This window comes from Bos grunniens, chromosome 1, assembly GCF_055505025.1.
Source record: "Bos grunniens cultivar Pamir isolate PY7600 chromosome 1, Bosgru_T2T1.0, whole genome shotgun sequence".
Lineage (NCBI taxonomy): Eukaryota > Metazoa > Chordata > Mammalia > Artiodactyla > Bovidae > Bos > Bos grunniens.
The window spans coordinates 104,098,387-104,112,807 of record NC_141165.1 but is presented as its reverse complement, the minus strand read 5'-3'; the positions used below and the strand labels follow the sequence as shown (position 1 = coordinate 104,112,807).

The 14,421-nt window shown below is 39.0% G+C and overlaps 1 protein-coding gene across 4 annotated transcripts in view; it reads right to left on the bottom strand.

The window, feature by feature from the left end:
* The window catches only part of MYH15 (myosin heavy chain 15), a 125,590-nt gene extending 111,687 nt beyond the window's left edge, over positions 1 to 13,903 (bottom strand). For all 4 annotated transcript variants that reach the window (XM_086407733.1, XM_086407710.1, XM_086407726.1 and 1 more), the window contains exons 1-2: positions 13,756 to 13,903; positions 2,849 to 2,967 (exon numbers count right to left, since the gene is read on the bottom strand). In XM_086407733.1, the coding sequence (XP_086263859.1) occupies positions 2,849 to 2,967; positions 13,756 to 13,888 (252 nt within the window). In that variant the 5' untranslated portion in view covers positions 13,889 to 13,903. The remainder of the gene's footprint in view (positions 1 to 2,848; positions 2,968 to 13,755) is intronic.
* Positions 13,904 to 14,421: the final 518 nt, after the last annotated feature.

The window sequence follows — 14,421 nt, the reverse complement described above, 5'->3', positions numbered from 1 at the left end:
CTTTTTAAAGTAAAATAACTTATTTCTAATAAGCATAGTTAGAACTCTCCTAGAATTTTAAAATACTAGACCTAAAGAGCCTTGGTTCCTGGTAATCACGTATGCTGCTGCTGCTAAGTCGCTTTAGTCATGTCCAACTCTGTGTGACCCCACAGACGACAGCCTACCAGACTCCCCCGTCCCTAGGATTCTCCAGGCAAGAACACTGGAGTGGGTTACCATTTCCTTCTCCAATGCATGAAAGTGAAAAGTGAAAGTAAAATCACTCAGTCGTGTCCGACTCTTAGCGATCCAATGGACTGCGCCCACCAGGCTCCTCTGTCCATGGGATTTTTCCAGGCAAGAGTACTGGAGTGGGGTGCCATTGCCTTCTCTGGATAATCATGTATAGTGGCTCCCAATTCAAGATGGTACACGCTCCACTCAAGGGAAGGGGGCACTTTGGAACAGGATGGGCATTTTCCCATGATCAGTGACTGAGAGTGTTGCTGGCATTTAGCACCTGGGAGCAGGAATGCAAAACCTCCTTCAATGTGTGGGACACTCTCACACATGAAGAATTATCTCCTTTAGATGCCAATCATTGTTCCACCAAGACCCACAGAAGAATTTAACCTCTTCATGGGGTGCTCAGAGAGATGGAGTATTTGACCAAAGAGGCAGAATTAGATAGCATAAGAACTAGAACTAAGTTTTGTATAAAGTGTTAACACTGCAAGAATTTTTGCCATCTTTTGCAATTGTCATCAACAGAGCATATACATCTCTATTCTTAGCAGTGACAATTGTCTCTATAAAGTCGGTAAAATTCCTAAGAAAAGAAAAGCCTTACAGTGTGCTTTCTTACTCTGTCTTCAGGAGATGGAGGAAAAGAGAGTGCTTAAGCAAGAAGGTGGGTAGGGGAGGGGGGCATGGAGGATGAGGGTTTTCTTTCTTTTAATGTTGAATAATAATATATTAGCTTGCTTCACTGATTCCATTATAGTAGAGGCTGGTGTGGTAACTCAGTCCCCGAGAACACAATATTAAAGAGACGAAGGTTTGATTTCAGTCCTCCTATGGGCTTATTAGTTTTACACTGAGCAAGTCCTTGTTCTATAATCATAGCATGTCATGCATGCATGTGGTGGTGAATGTCTTAAAAGGCAAGAAGCTGCCAGACATCTCCAGCCTCACTATGAAGAAATAGCTCAACTACTTGTCCCACTGAGCATGGCTTAATGCCAGTCAATATTTCATTTATTTTAACATCTATGGAGAACCTACCGCTTGCAGGGCACCGTGCTAGACGCTGGGGTACTAAGATGAATTAGACACAGTCCATGGCCTCAAGAGCTCAGGTCACCAGGGAGGACAAAAATGCGGGCAAATTGTTCCCATAGAGTTGATATTATGGTAGAGATAAGCTTATTTAGTTACAGAGTAAGCTGAACTAGGAAATTGGTTTTGATTAGTTGTTGAAATGTTTTAAATGACAGTCACACCAAATGTCTTTCTATAAACATATCAAAAGGAAGAGAGTTTATTGTTGTCAAAATAACTGTCTTCTGTCACAAAGTTGCACATTTGTCTATCTCATTTTCAGATTTGGGATGTATACAGAATAAGACAGTCTAAGTGTCACCTGAATACTATCTGGGTGTCCTTTGGAATGTTACTTATGTTCCCTAACCCTGGGTTTCCTCAACTGGAAAATACATAAGTATCCTTGTGGGTAAGGATACTTATACCTCTGAGTTTTGTTGTAGGAATGGAAGGAGATAATATGAATGCTTTTTACATGTTATATGTGATCAAACCACTTTCTCTTTCCAGAAAGACTACACTTCTCAGCCCCACAGTAGCTAAGGAGAGAATTTGACTAGTTTTCACCAATAGAATCTTACTAAACGTGATATCACTTCTAGCCCCAGGCAGTTAAAGTGTGTGTGCTTTCTTCACAAATCATTTTTCCCCTGTGCAGCAACACTGGAGGCCATGCGTTCCAGATGGCCTGAGGACAAAATTGAAGAAGGCGGTCTAATCTGTATTGGGCTTGGTGTGAGTAAGAAATAAATGCCCATTTTATTGTCACTAGGATTTTAATGTGTATGTTACTGTAGCAGGGCTTGTCTCATACTGGCACGTTGCAGATGTCAATTATTATTTTGAAATACACTATCATATTTAGATGGTCCCACTAGTTGGCTGTCCTGTGACTATTTACTGCACAGCCTCAGGATCAACACTTCTTAGAGCACTCATTATTCTATCATTAAAATATTCTCCTGGATACTGAACAAAACAAACCTATATGACCTTCCATCTCTCACTTTGGTTCTCATTTTTCCCCCTCTTTGAATGCTAACTTCAGCATATGTGCTGAAACCCTTTCTTAATGAATGCATCTGATAGCCTAAAAAGTTAATATTCCAAATAGGTGAATAGATTTCAATTTACCAATTTTATTCATGTCAGAAACTGTATTTTTAAGAGCCTCTTAGCTAGACCACAAAGCTGTTTATTATAAAATGTAAAGGACTTCCCTGAATCTGAAGAGACTTGTTGCTTAAGGGGAAACTGTCAAAATGGTATCTTTCAGACTAGAAAGATTCATTTTGATATATGGCAAAACCAATACAATATTGTAAAGTTAAAAAATAAAATAAAAAAAAGAAAGACTCTTAACACAAGAGCATTTACTGTAGTGTGCATCACAGATGAAAACAGAATACTCATCATAGTAATTCTTTTTCACTTTTTTATAGAAGCCCTTGTTACAGACATCAGAAGTTGAAAAATACACAAATAAAACCTGTGTACAATTAGTACAAGAGGATAGAATCATAATACTCTGGAAGTAACTTACCTGTTCTACATTTTGACTTCTAGTAACATATTCATTACCAACTTTGATTCTAGGATGGATCAAGCCCTTCACCAGCTCAGAGGAGTTAATGCCCATGAGGAAAGCAGCCTTGCCAGCATCTGGTCAGAAGAAAGGAAGGAAAAGAAGAAGAGAAGGAGGGAGGGAGAGAGGGAGAGAAAAAATAGTAAGAGAAAAGAGGGAGGAGGAGAGAAGATGGAAAACATTGTTAAAATTCAATCTCCACGTGTGCCCAATAGACAACCCAGAAGATGGAAAGATGGTGCAGTTAGAATGATGTAGCAAGGTAAATTGTAGTTCTGAAATAAATTCACGGACCCTAAAGGATCCTAAAAGACTCTATTTCTTGTAAATGCAAATCAAAATCACAGTGAAATGCCACTACAGACTCACTAGAATGGCTATAATCAAAAGGACATGAGTGTTGGTGAAGAAGTGGAGAAACTGAAAACTTCAAACACTCCTAGAATGTAAAATGGTACAGCCACTGGAGGAAACTGTTTGGCAGCCACTCAGAAGTTAAACATAGTTACTGCAGGATCCAACAATTCCACCCCGAGGTATATATCCAAGAGAAATAAAAACATATGTTCACACAAAATAGTTGTACACAAATGTTCCTAGCAGCATTACTCACAATGGTCAAAAAAAGGAAAAAACACAAATGTTCATCAACTGATAAATGGATAAACAAAATGCAGGATATTAATTCCACAGAACATTTTTTTAACTACAAAAAAGAATGAAGTATTGATGTATGCTGCAACATGATTGAGGGTTGAAAACATCATAGTAAGTGAAGAAGCCGGACACAAAGGCCATATATTATATGATTTTATTTATATGAACTGTCCAGGATAGGTAAATCTAGAGAGACAGAAAGTAGATTTGTAGTTGCCAGGGGCTAGGGGAAAAAGGAATGGGGAGTATCTACTTTTGTATACAAGATCTCTTTTTGGGAGTAATGACATGTTAGTCAAACCACCTTCTGATTATGCCCAAACTCACTGAACTGTATATTTTTAAAGAATAATTTTATAATATGAGAATTATAGCCCAATTTAAAAAAAATCCATTTCTTGATATTGGCCCTCTTCTGAAAAGAATTGTTCATCTGAAGAGGATGAAAATCATATTTTCATTATTTGCCTATTTTCCCCTTCTACGTATATATTGGTAGCTCCTTTCAATGGAACCAGAACTTGGACCATATATTTGGGTAATTCAAGACCTATCAACAGAAGCCAGGACACTTGCCCAGTATCTCTCATACACCGCTCCTCTTCCTGTGAGTCTCTGCCCCACAGTGCCCTCTGCTGCCTAACAAGAAGACTTACAACCCACACAATTATTCTTATATAGAGTGCTATTTTCATTTTCTAAGGAAAGAAATGAAGAATGAGTGTTATCAGAAGGAAAAGTAAATAAGCATGTATCACATCAGGTGTTAAAAAAATGACAATAACACGAAATAATGCCACAGGCGAGAAGCTATAAACACATTTTAAATTGCATGTTTTTTTCAGTTATCAAACAAAAGGAATATTTTACTCAGTTGAAACCTCTCTGCTGTCTCCCATTTTAAGTGAATCCTGAGATATATATCTGATGTAGTCATTCCATAAAGTTAATGTCTTAGAATAGAAGGAAATGCAGTCTTTCCTTACTTCATTAAGAAGTACAAAATTTCTTGAGCAATGACCACAAATAAAGAATAAATTAAAAACAAAACACAATTAAATAGCTATATGTCATCTGTATTAACAATATCCATTTCCTTTTTGTGGGGCCTTTAAAGTTTTCACAAAGACTAGAAAAGCTTGAAATGTTTGATTTATTTATTAACTAAAAGAAATAGAAACCCACCACTCCAGTATTCTTGTCTAGAGAATCCCATGGACAGAGGAGCCTGGTCGGCTGTGGTCCATAGGGTCACAAAGAGTCAGACACAACTGAAGAGACTTAGCGTGCAAAGTCAATATATATTATACATTCTAGAAATGTATCTACAAATTCTACATCTACTCCTAATCAGTGATAATGGCCTAGGAACTCCACTGCTATGAAATCTTTCAAAATGCAAAGACAGACTGTTTGGGAAAATAAGTGGAAAAATCAAAAGTAGAGCAGACATTCCGATCCTATACTGAGATATTCTTGTTAAGAGCACCATGTTTGGAGACAAAAGCCTGATTATTTCAAGTTGAAAAGCCAAGGGGTCAGAATAAAAGACTTTTTGAGCCAAAGGAGAATTTAAAGAGCATCTAACCCAAAATGAAAACATTTCAAAGGAAGGGAGAAATGTAATGTGCCTGATGAATCTGAGTGGGGCTGAAGAGTAACCAATGATGTGAAAAATGAACAATTCCACAATATCTGTCCAGGAAAAATAGACAGGACTTCAGCTCTCTATGCTTTGGAAGCATTCAGATGGACAAGGTAGGTAATAATAGTCTCAATTTCACCAATCTTTTTCCAGTGTTAATGACAGTTCTTTGAGTCTATTTTCATCCATGAACAAAGGAAACCCAAATTCTCTGTAGTATCCCACCTTAAGCTCTAACAGAAATAGCCTTCAACGTTACAGAATTATTTCTCTCCCACTCCAGAGACATTCAAGGATCTGCAGAGAGTGTGCCTTGAATTTATCCCAAAGGCGTACATTAAACATCACATGTTATTCATCTTTTTTTAACAGAATATAACAGTGTCATGTTCCCCTCCTCAAAATTACTTCCTTTGCATTAAAAGTTTATAGTGCTACAACCTAGATGAAAATAGTTTAAATTGGTGAAAAAACGTCCTTCTAACATTCAGGAGATGCCATCGTGAAGACAGCACCACCTGTAAACATGTTCATTGTGTGACCTGATATATTCCAGAAGAAGCTTTATAAAAATCCCACCAAAATAAACATCATTTTCTAGGACCTGGTAGATAAAACCATGAATTTTAACCAGGTTGTATTGTCTTACCTAGGAGAGGTTTAGCTAGAAGGGTTCTCATCACTGGTGTGGATCAGGATCAGAGTTCATAAAAGAACAAAGTACTTGCTCACTAGAGGAGGTTAGGGTTTAATTTTAGCATTTCACCAGGCGATTCTGATACACATGAGGGTACGAGGGTTGGAGAACAGTCCTCAACCTTGGCTGCACATTGGGATCACCTGGCAAGTTGTAACCACAAACCCTGATGCCTGAATCCACCCTCAGAGATTGATTTCCTTTGGTCTGGGTAAGGCCTGAGCTTCAGGAATAGAAAAGCTCCCCTGGTGATTCTAATGTGCAGCCAAGTCTGAGAAGTACTCTCTAGAGAATGGTATCCAGATTTGGTAAGTATTATTAGAAGATGGAGAGAACAATTCTGATGGCACCTGAAAACAGATAAGGAAGTAGAGAAAAACAAAGGGACAATTCTATCCCAGTACAGTCTGATGTATAAATAACAAGATATAAAGACAGAAACAAAATCCAGTTTTCTCAAATTGCAATATGGGAATGTGAAAAAGGGTTTTGAAAATGACCTTCAATTCATCTTATATATAAGGTTATAATGTGGTTTCTGAGCTATTCACCCTTTCTTAATTTATTGAACAGTTTCTGAGCACTTGCTATATGCAAGGCCTGGTACCAGATGCTATGGTAAGAGGACAGATAAACAAGACAAAAATCTTTGACATCAAGGAATTTATAACTCATGACAGTAAATAAAACAGGCAAAAATAGCAAGTCCATAAAACAACTGTCTATAAAGAGACAAATTATGAGTATCATCAAAGTTTGAAAGAGAGAGAAAGATCTCTTTTGGACTGCATAAACAGAGAAGATTTCAAGAAAGAAACACCATTTGGTCTGAGCCTTGAAGGATGAGGAGGGTTTTGATGGGCAAATATAGGAGAACAAGCATTTCTAAGACAGAGAACAACATGACTCAAAGACCCAGAGGCGGGCAGTGCAGTGATGGTCAAAGATGGCAGATTGGACCAAGAAGTTAGAAAGTGAGATAAACAGAAGAGCAGGTGACTTGTGGCCACAGGAGACATCTGATATCTCTGGAAGGTATTATTTAAATAATGGGGATATATTAAAGGGGCTTTTAGCAGAGAAATGGCAAATTAGAACAGCAAATTAATCAGCATGGCAAATTAATGGCAAATTAATCAGAAAGATTAATTTTGTGGAAGTGTGGAAGGCAGACCAGAGGGAGGCAATTACAGAAAGTGAACCTACTGTGGGACAGTGGAGTGCAAGGGGCTGAAAAGTCTAAACTAGTAACAAGAAAGAGCAAAAGACTGAGAAACATGATGAAGATGTTTCTAGCCCGAGAAGCAGAGAGAAGGACAGCACTGTGAATATGAATAGAAGAGTCAACAGCGAGACATCACTTGAAGAAGATGATACACTGAGTTTTTGCCATGCAGAGTTTAGGGTAGCAGGAGAACATGCAGTAGAAGGTTAGAAATGTGGGACTTGAGCTCAAGAAAGAGGCAAAGCTAAGAATGTCGCCTTTGGTTTGGGGCCCTTCCTCTTTTCTCTTTCTTCTCCATCTGTCCAACTCCTTCAACTACTTCCTAAATGGTTAACTGGAAGAAAATTACCAAGGCTTAATATATTAAGAGCCCTTAGAAATCAATAAGAAAAAATCTGTGCCTCAATTTTAAAAATGGGCTAATGATGGAAACAAAAATTAAAAAAAGAAACAATATAAATAGTTGATAACCTACACAAATGTTAGCTTTATTAATACATAAAAATAAAATAAAACCTGGCTAATTGACAAGTGGAAAACAACTGCTAATATTGATGAGTATAGTGAGACAGTCACTCAAATAGAAAAAAAAAACACAAAGGATATGTCCTATGATATTAACTGACTGTCCCTGAGTAGGTAGGATTCATTAACAAATAATTAATTACTACTATGGTAAGTGCTACTATAATACAGAGCCAGACATTGTATTAATGCCTGGAAATACAGCTGCTGCTACTGCTGCTAAGTCACTTCAGTCGTGTTCGACTCTGTGTGACCCCATAGACGGCAGCCCACCAGGCTCCCCCATCCCTGGGATTCTCAGGGCAAGAACACTGGAGTGGATAAAATACAGCAGTTCACACCTAATTAGACCACTGCTCTTTAGGAGTTCCTATCTGATGGAGACTGGGGAGTAAGACAGCCAATAAAAAGCAGCTATTATGAATGACACAAACAAAAATATTCAGAGTAAGGAGATAGAGAATGATAAGAAGGAGGTGGGGGTCGTCAGGGAAGAGTTTTCTGATAAGGTGACAGCCAAGATGGCACCTTGACAAAGTGAGGGAGTGAGCCATGAGGATACCTAGGAAGAGTTCCAGAGAGAAGGAGGAGTTGGTGAAAAAGTCCTGCAATAGGATTGCTCGAATACTCCCAGAAGAGCCAAGAGATCAGCGGACTGAGCGAGAGGAGTGAGAGACTGGGGAAAGGGTAGGTGAGGGCTCTGCCCCTGACTCCACTGAGGTGGATGGATCCACACCAAGCAGTTCTGTGACACCAGATGGAAGTCCTACAGTTCAGCACAATTCTGACACCAACTACCTGAGACAGCATCAGATTCCACAGGTTGAGTGCAGTCCTATTAATACAAGACTGCTTCCTCCACTTCAAAAGCCAAATGAAAGTCCAGGTTGTTGCTTAGGCTACTGACCAACCAGCTATAGTTTGGAGGTTCCAACGACACCCTACTTGGGTTCAATTAATTTGCTAGATTTAATTTTCAAGGGATTAGATCTGACAGACAGAGTGCCTGAAGAACTATGGACAGAGGTTCGTGGCATTGCATAGGAGGCAGGGATCAAGACCATCCCCAAGAAAAAGAAATGCAAAAAGGCAAAATGATTGTGTGAGGAGGCCTTAAGAATAGCTATGAAAAGAAGACAAGTGAAAGGCAGAGAAGGAAAGAAAAGATATATCCATTTGAATGCAGAGTTCCAAAGAATAGCAAGGAGAGATAGAAAGCCTTCCTCAATGATCAGTGCAAAGAAATAAAGGAAAACAATAGAATGGGGAAGACTAGAGATCTCTTCAAGAAAATTAGAGATACAGGAGAACATTTCATGCAAAGATGGGCACAATAAAGGACAGAAATGGTAGGGATCTAACAGAAGCAGAAGATATTAGGAAGAGGTGGCAAGAATATATAGAAGAACTATACAAAAAAGATCTTCACAACCCACATAATCACGATGGTGTGATCACTCACCTAGAGCCAGACATCCTGGAATGTGAAGTCAAGTGGGCCTTAGGAAACATCACTACGAACAAAACTAGTGGAGGTGATAGCATTCCAGTTGAGCTATTTCAAATCCTAAAAGGTAATGCTGTGAAAGTGCTGCACTCAGTATACCAGCAAATTTGGAAAACTCAGCAGTGGTCACAGGACTGGAAAAGGTCAGTTTTCATTCCAATCCCAAAAGAAGGCAATGCCAAAGAATGTTCAAACTACTGCACAATTGCACTCATCTCACACACTAGTAAAGTAATGCTTAAAATTCTCCAAGCCAGGCTTCAACAGTATGTGAACAGTGAACTTCCAGATGTTCAAGCTGGATTTAGAAAAGGCAGAGGAACCAGATATTAAATTGCCAACATCTGTTGGATCATCAAAAAAGCAAGAGAGTTCCAGAAAAACATCTACTTCTGCTTTAATGACTATGCCAAAGCCCTTGGCTGTGTGGATCACAACAAACTGTGGAAAGTTCTGAAAGAGATGGGAATACCAGACCACCTGACCTGCCTCCTGAGAAATTTGTATGCAGGTCAAGAAGCCATAGTTAGAACTGGACATGGAACAACAGACTGGTTCCAAATAGGGAGAGGAGTATGTCAAGAGTGTATATCGTCACCCTGCTTATTTAACATATGGAGAGTGCATCATGAGAAATGCTGGACTGGATGAAGCACAGGTTGGAGTCAAGATTGCCGAGAGAAATATCAATAACTGCAGATAAGCAAATGATACCACCCTTCTGGCAGAAAGCAGAAGAACTAAAGAGCCTCTTGATGAAAGTGAAAGAGGAGAGTGAAAAATTTTGCTTAAAACTCAACATTCAGAAAATTAAGATCATGGCATCTGGTTCCATCACTTCATGGCAAATAGATGGGGAAACAGTGGAAACAGTGACGGACTTCCCAAAATCACTGCAGATGGTGATTGCAGCCATGAAATTAAAAGACGCTTGCTCCTTGGAAGAAAAGTTATGAACAACCTAGACAGCATATTAAAATGCAGAGACATTACTTTGCCAACAAAGGTCCATCTAGTAAAGGCTATGGTTTTTCCAGTAGTCATGTATGGATGTAAGAGTAGGACTATAAAGAAAGCTGAGTGCCAAAGAATTGATGCTTTTGAACTGTGGTGTTGGAGAAGACTCTTGAGAGTCCCTTGGACTGCAAGGAGATCCAACCAGTCCATCCTAAAGGGGATCAGTCCTGGGTGTTCACTGGAAGGTCTGATGCTGAAGCTGAAACTCCAATACTTTGGCACCTGATGCGAAGAACTGACTCATTTGAAAAGACCCTGATGCTGGGAAAGATGGAAGGTAGGAGGAAAAGGGGACAATAGAGAATGAGATGGTTGGATGGCATCACCGACTCAATGGACATGAGTTTGAGTAAACTCTGGAAGTTGGTGATGGACAGGGAGGCCTGGCATGCTGTGGTCCATGGGATCGCAAAGAGTCAGACATGACTGAATTGAACTGAACTGAACTGAATTTGCTAGAGGCTCACCGAACTCAGAAAAAACACTTTATGTACTAAATCAATGGTTTATGATAAAAGAATATAATTCAATAATAGCTAAATAGGAGAGATGCCTAGAGAAAGTTATGCGGAAAGGGTGCAGAGCCTCCACACCCTCTTCAGGGATGCCAATCTCACCAAATTTCCACAAGTTCAGCAACCCAAAAGCTCTCTGAACACTGTGCTTTTAAGATTTCATGGAGGCTTCATTACATAGGCATTGACCACTGGTGACTGAACTTCATCTCCAGCCCCTCTCCTCTGTCCTGACAGAGATGGGACTGAAAGTTCCAACTCTAGGTTAGTTCTTGTGGTGACCAGACCCCATCTATAGGCACAGTCCAAAAGTCAGCTTGTTAACATAAAATGTACCTTTATCGATCTCATAACTCAGAAAATTCCAAATTAGGAGCTCTGTGCCATAAACTAGGACAAAGACCAAATACAAATTTCATATTATCAGTCACAATAGGGAGATGGGATTAGAGAGAGATTTGGAGAGACATCAGAGAAGACAAGGAGGCTATACTGAGGATTCTGAGCTTATTTTGAGTAAGATGGGAGCCATCTGTGAGAGGAGGGGATATGGAATGGCTTATACTGTGAAAGGGTCATTGCTGGCTGCTCTGTGCACAGTAATGGGGTGAGGGTGGAGGTGGGGAGATCAGGAAGGAGGCTCTCTGGATTGTCTGGTAAGAAATGGAGGCTTAGGCTAGGTGGTGGCAGTGAACATGATAGCTGCGGATGGTTGTAAGTTTTACGTATGTTTAAAGGTAGAGACAATGAAAAAGAGAGGAGGTCAGGATGACTCTAAGCTACCCATGATTTGAGTCTGGGCAACTGGGAGAGTCCAGTTGACATTTAGTAAGAAGACTGAAAATGAAGAGTTGGTAGCAGGGGTTACGAAGAGGTGGAGAATTCAGTTCTATACAAGTTGAGTTTGAGATAATCAGCTAAAAAATGAGCAAAGAAAAGTGTCAAGAGTTGAGACCAGCAGTTCTGGAGCAGTTAGAAGTAAGGACAATGAGGACACACCAGCAAAAAAGCTGACAAGGAACCACCAGGGAGATTGGATAAGATGACTTGCTTCATTTGCTTATCTGTATCTTCTGCTTAATAATTATATCCTGCTTTTGTAATAAAAATAATTTTTAAAACTTTGTTTCAAAGCATGGAAAAAGCAAAAAACCAACAACAATGACAAAAATAACAAAAAAAGGCAACAAGAGACCAGGAAAGTATATGTTAATATGTTGGTACAATGTATATATTGTACTAACAATTGACACAACTGAGTGACTGAACAGCAGCAACGGAGTACCTTCTCCCACTGTATTCTCATCTGAGCTCCAGTGTCCTCTTCTCTAAGGGGACTTTTTGACCACCCTATCAACAAACCTTCAATTCCTATTATTCTTTATTCTTTGATTCTGCTTTTTCATTCTGATTTCATGCATGTATTTGTCCATTTATGTATATATTGTCTATCTCCCACACTAGACAGTCAAGACAGAGATGATATCTTGTTCACAGGTATATCTCTAGCACCAGGTACAGTCCTTGCACAGACTGGCCTCAAAAACTATTTGTGAAACAATGGAAAAACAAACAACCCAATGCAAAAACAGGCAAAGGAATTGAATAGATAGCTCTCCAAAGAAGATATACAAATGTCTAATAAGTCCATGAAAGATACTCAACATCACTAATCATTAGGGAAATGAAAATAAAAGCACAACTGAGATACCACCATGCCCATACAGATGGCTCTTATCAAAAAAACAGAAAACAAGTGTTGGTGAGGATGTAGAAAAACTGGAACCCTTGTGCATCACTGGTGGGAATGTGAAATGGTGCCGCCACCATAGAGAAAGAGTATGGAGGTTCCTCAAAAGATTAAATATAGAATCATCATTTAATCCAGCAATTCTACTTCTGGGTATAGACAAAAAAGAATAAATGCACAGGCTCAAACAGATATGTGAACACTAGTGTTAACAGCAGCATTACTCAGTGGTGAAAAGTAGAAGCAACTCATGTGTCTGCAAATGAACAGGTAAACAAAAAGTAGAATATACATGTGATGGAATATTATTTAGCCTTTAAAAGGGAATGGAATTCTGACACTTACTGCAATATGTTCTGAAAACATTATGCTAAGTGAAATAGACCAGACACAAAAGGACAAACATCACATGATTCCATTTATATAAAGTATGCATAATAGTCAAATTCATAGAGGCAGAAAGTAAACTAATGCTTTCTAGGGGTTAGGGGAAGGGAGTAATAGGGAGTTATTGCTTTATACAGAGTTTCAGTTTGGATGACAAAAAGTTCTGGAGATTAACTGCGATGGTGGTTGCACAACAATGTAAAAGCACTTAATGCCACTGATACGAACACTTAAAAATGGGTAAGATTTTATGTTGTGTATATTTTACCACAATTGAAAATACAAAATTTTAAAAAAGATTTGTTGAAAGATTTGAATGAATATTCTTTTTTCTTTTTGTTTCAGATGCCAGGAATTTTATTAAATGAAGTCATTATGACTATTATTCCTTCTTTTCATAATTGTGATTTTCTATTTTAATGATCATTCTAGACAGATCACTCACTATAGATCTTTTTGATAAGTAGGCATGACTATAAATTTTTATAATGTGAATAAAGAGCAAAGGGAAAAGAAGCCATTTTGTTTTCAACTTAGTGAACGCTCCAGCTTTAGAATTCTAAAAATCTTTGTTCACACCTTCATTATGTTGCTTTACGCATCTCATAGTGATTTGCTCCTTTTTCTGTTTTTCTCCAGAGTCTACATGCTGAAGGCACACTGTATCTTAGTCAATCCTATTATCACCCAAGTTTAGCAAATTTACTGGCGTCATCAATAATTAATTAAGGAATGTGTCTTATTCTGAGATACAAGGACTCTACAAAGAAATGATGACTGAAAGATACAAAATTTGGGGGGCATAAATTGAGGGATATCACTGATTAATTTCAACATTTCCTAAAAACCAAGAGGTGAGGCTAACTGCAAGGAAAGGGAGTAGGCCTAGGGTCAGGGATTCAAGGCACCTGTATGCCCTGTTTTCAAAAGTAATCCTTACTTTCTGTGCCATCTGCTTCCACTTGCTCTTCTCTGGGTTTCTGCTTAAATTTCATGTTTCCAAAGTGCAGGATGGCTCCAGCGAGTTTATAAGATCCGTACTTCTCATCAGGGAGAAAGCCCAAGATGTCCATGGCTTGCTGTAGAAAGAGAAGCAGATGGCCAAGTACTCATTTGCCTAATGGCTGCAGTAAGCACCTCACCTCCTCTGTTATCACACCTCCCTCCACTTGTGGGCCATGGGCTGCCTGCCGGAGGGAAGGAGATGGATCACCACAGCCCTGAAGTGTGACAGTTCTGTTCAAACTAATGCAAATTGGTTTGAAAGCGCCCTGTTGGCTCTTGGTCACCTGTAGCCTCTTCATCCCTTTAAAAGAGAATTAGGAAGGCATATGATTTGATGTTTAACTCAGTAGTTTTAGAACTCTCCTCAGATGCCTTCTCTCCTGTTCCTCTCTTCTCCCTTCCAATAATCTATCATTAACTGCCTATATGAGCTCAATTATTTTGCCTTTCATGGTTATGGGATAAAGTAGCACCGTATCTGATGGGTTGCTTATTTCTGGGATCCCATATGTTATCCCATATTTATTCCAGATTCATTTTGACGACTGGCAAAAGGAAGTATTTAAGAAAAGAAGAACTATGTCACCAAAGAACAGCATCC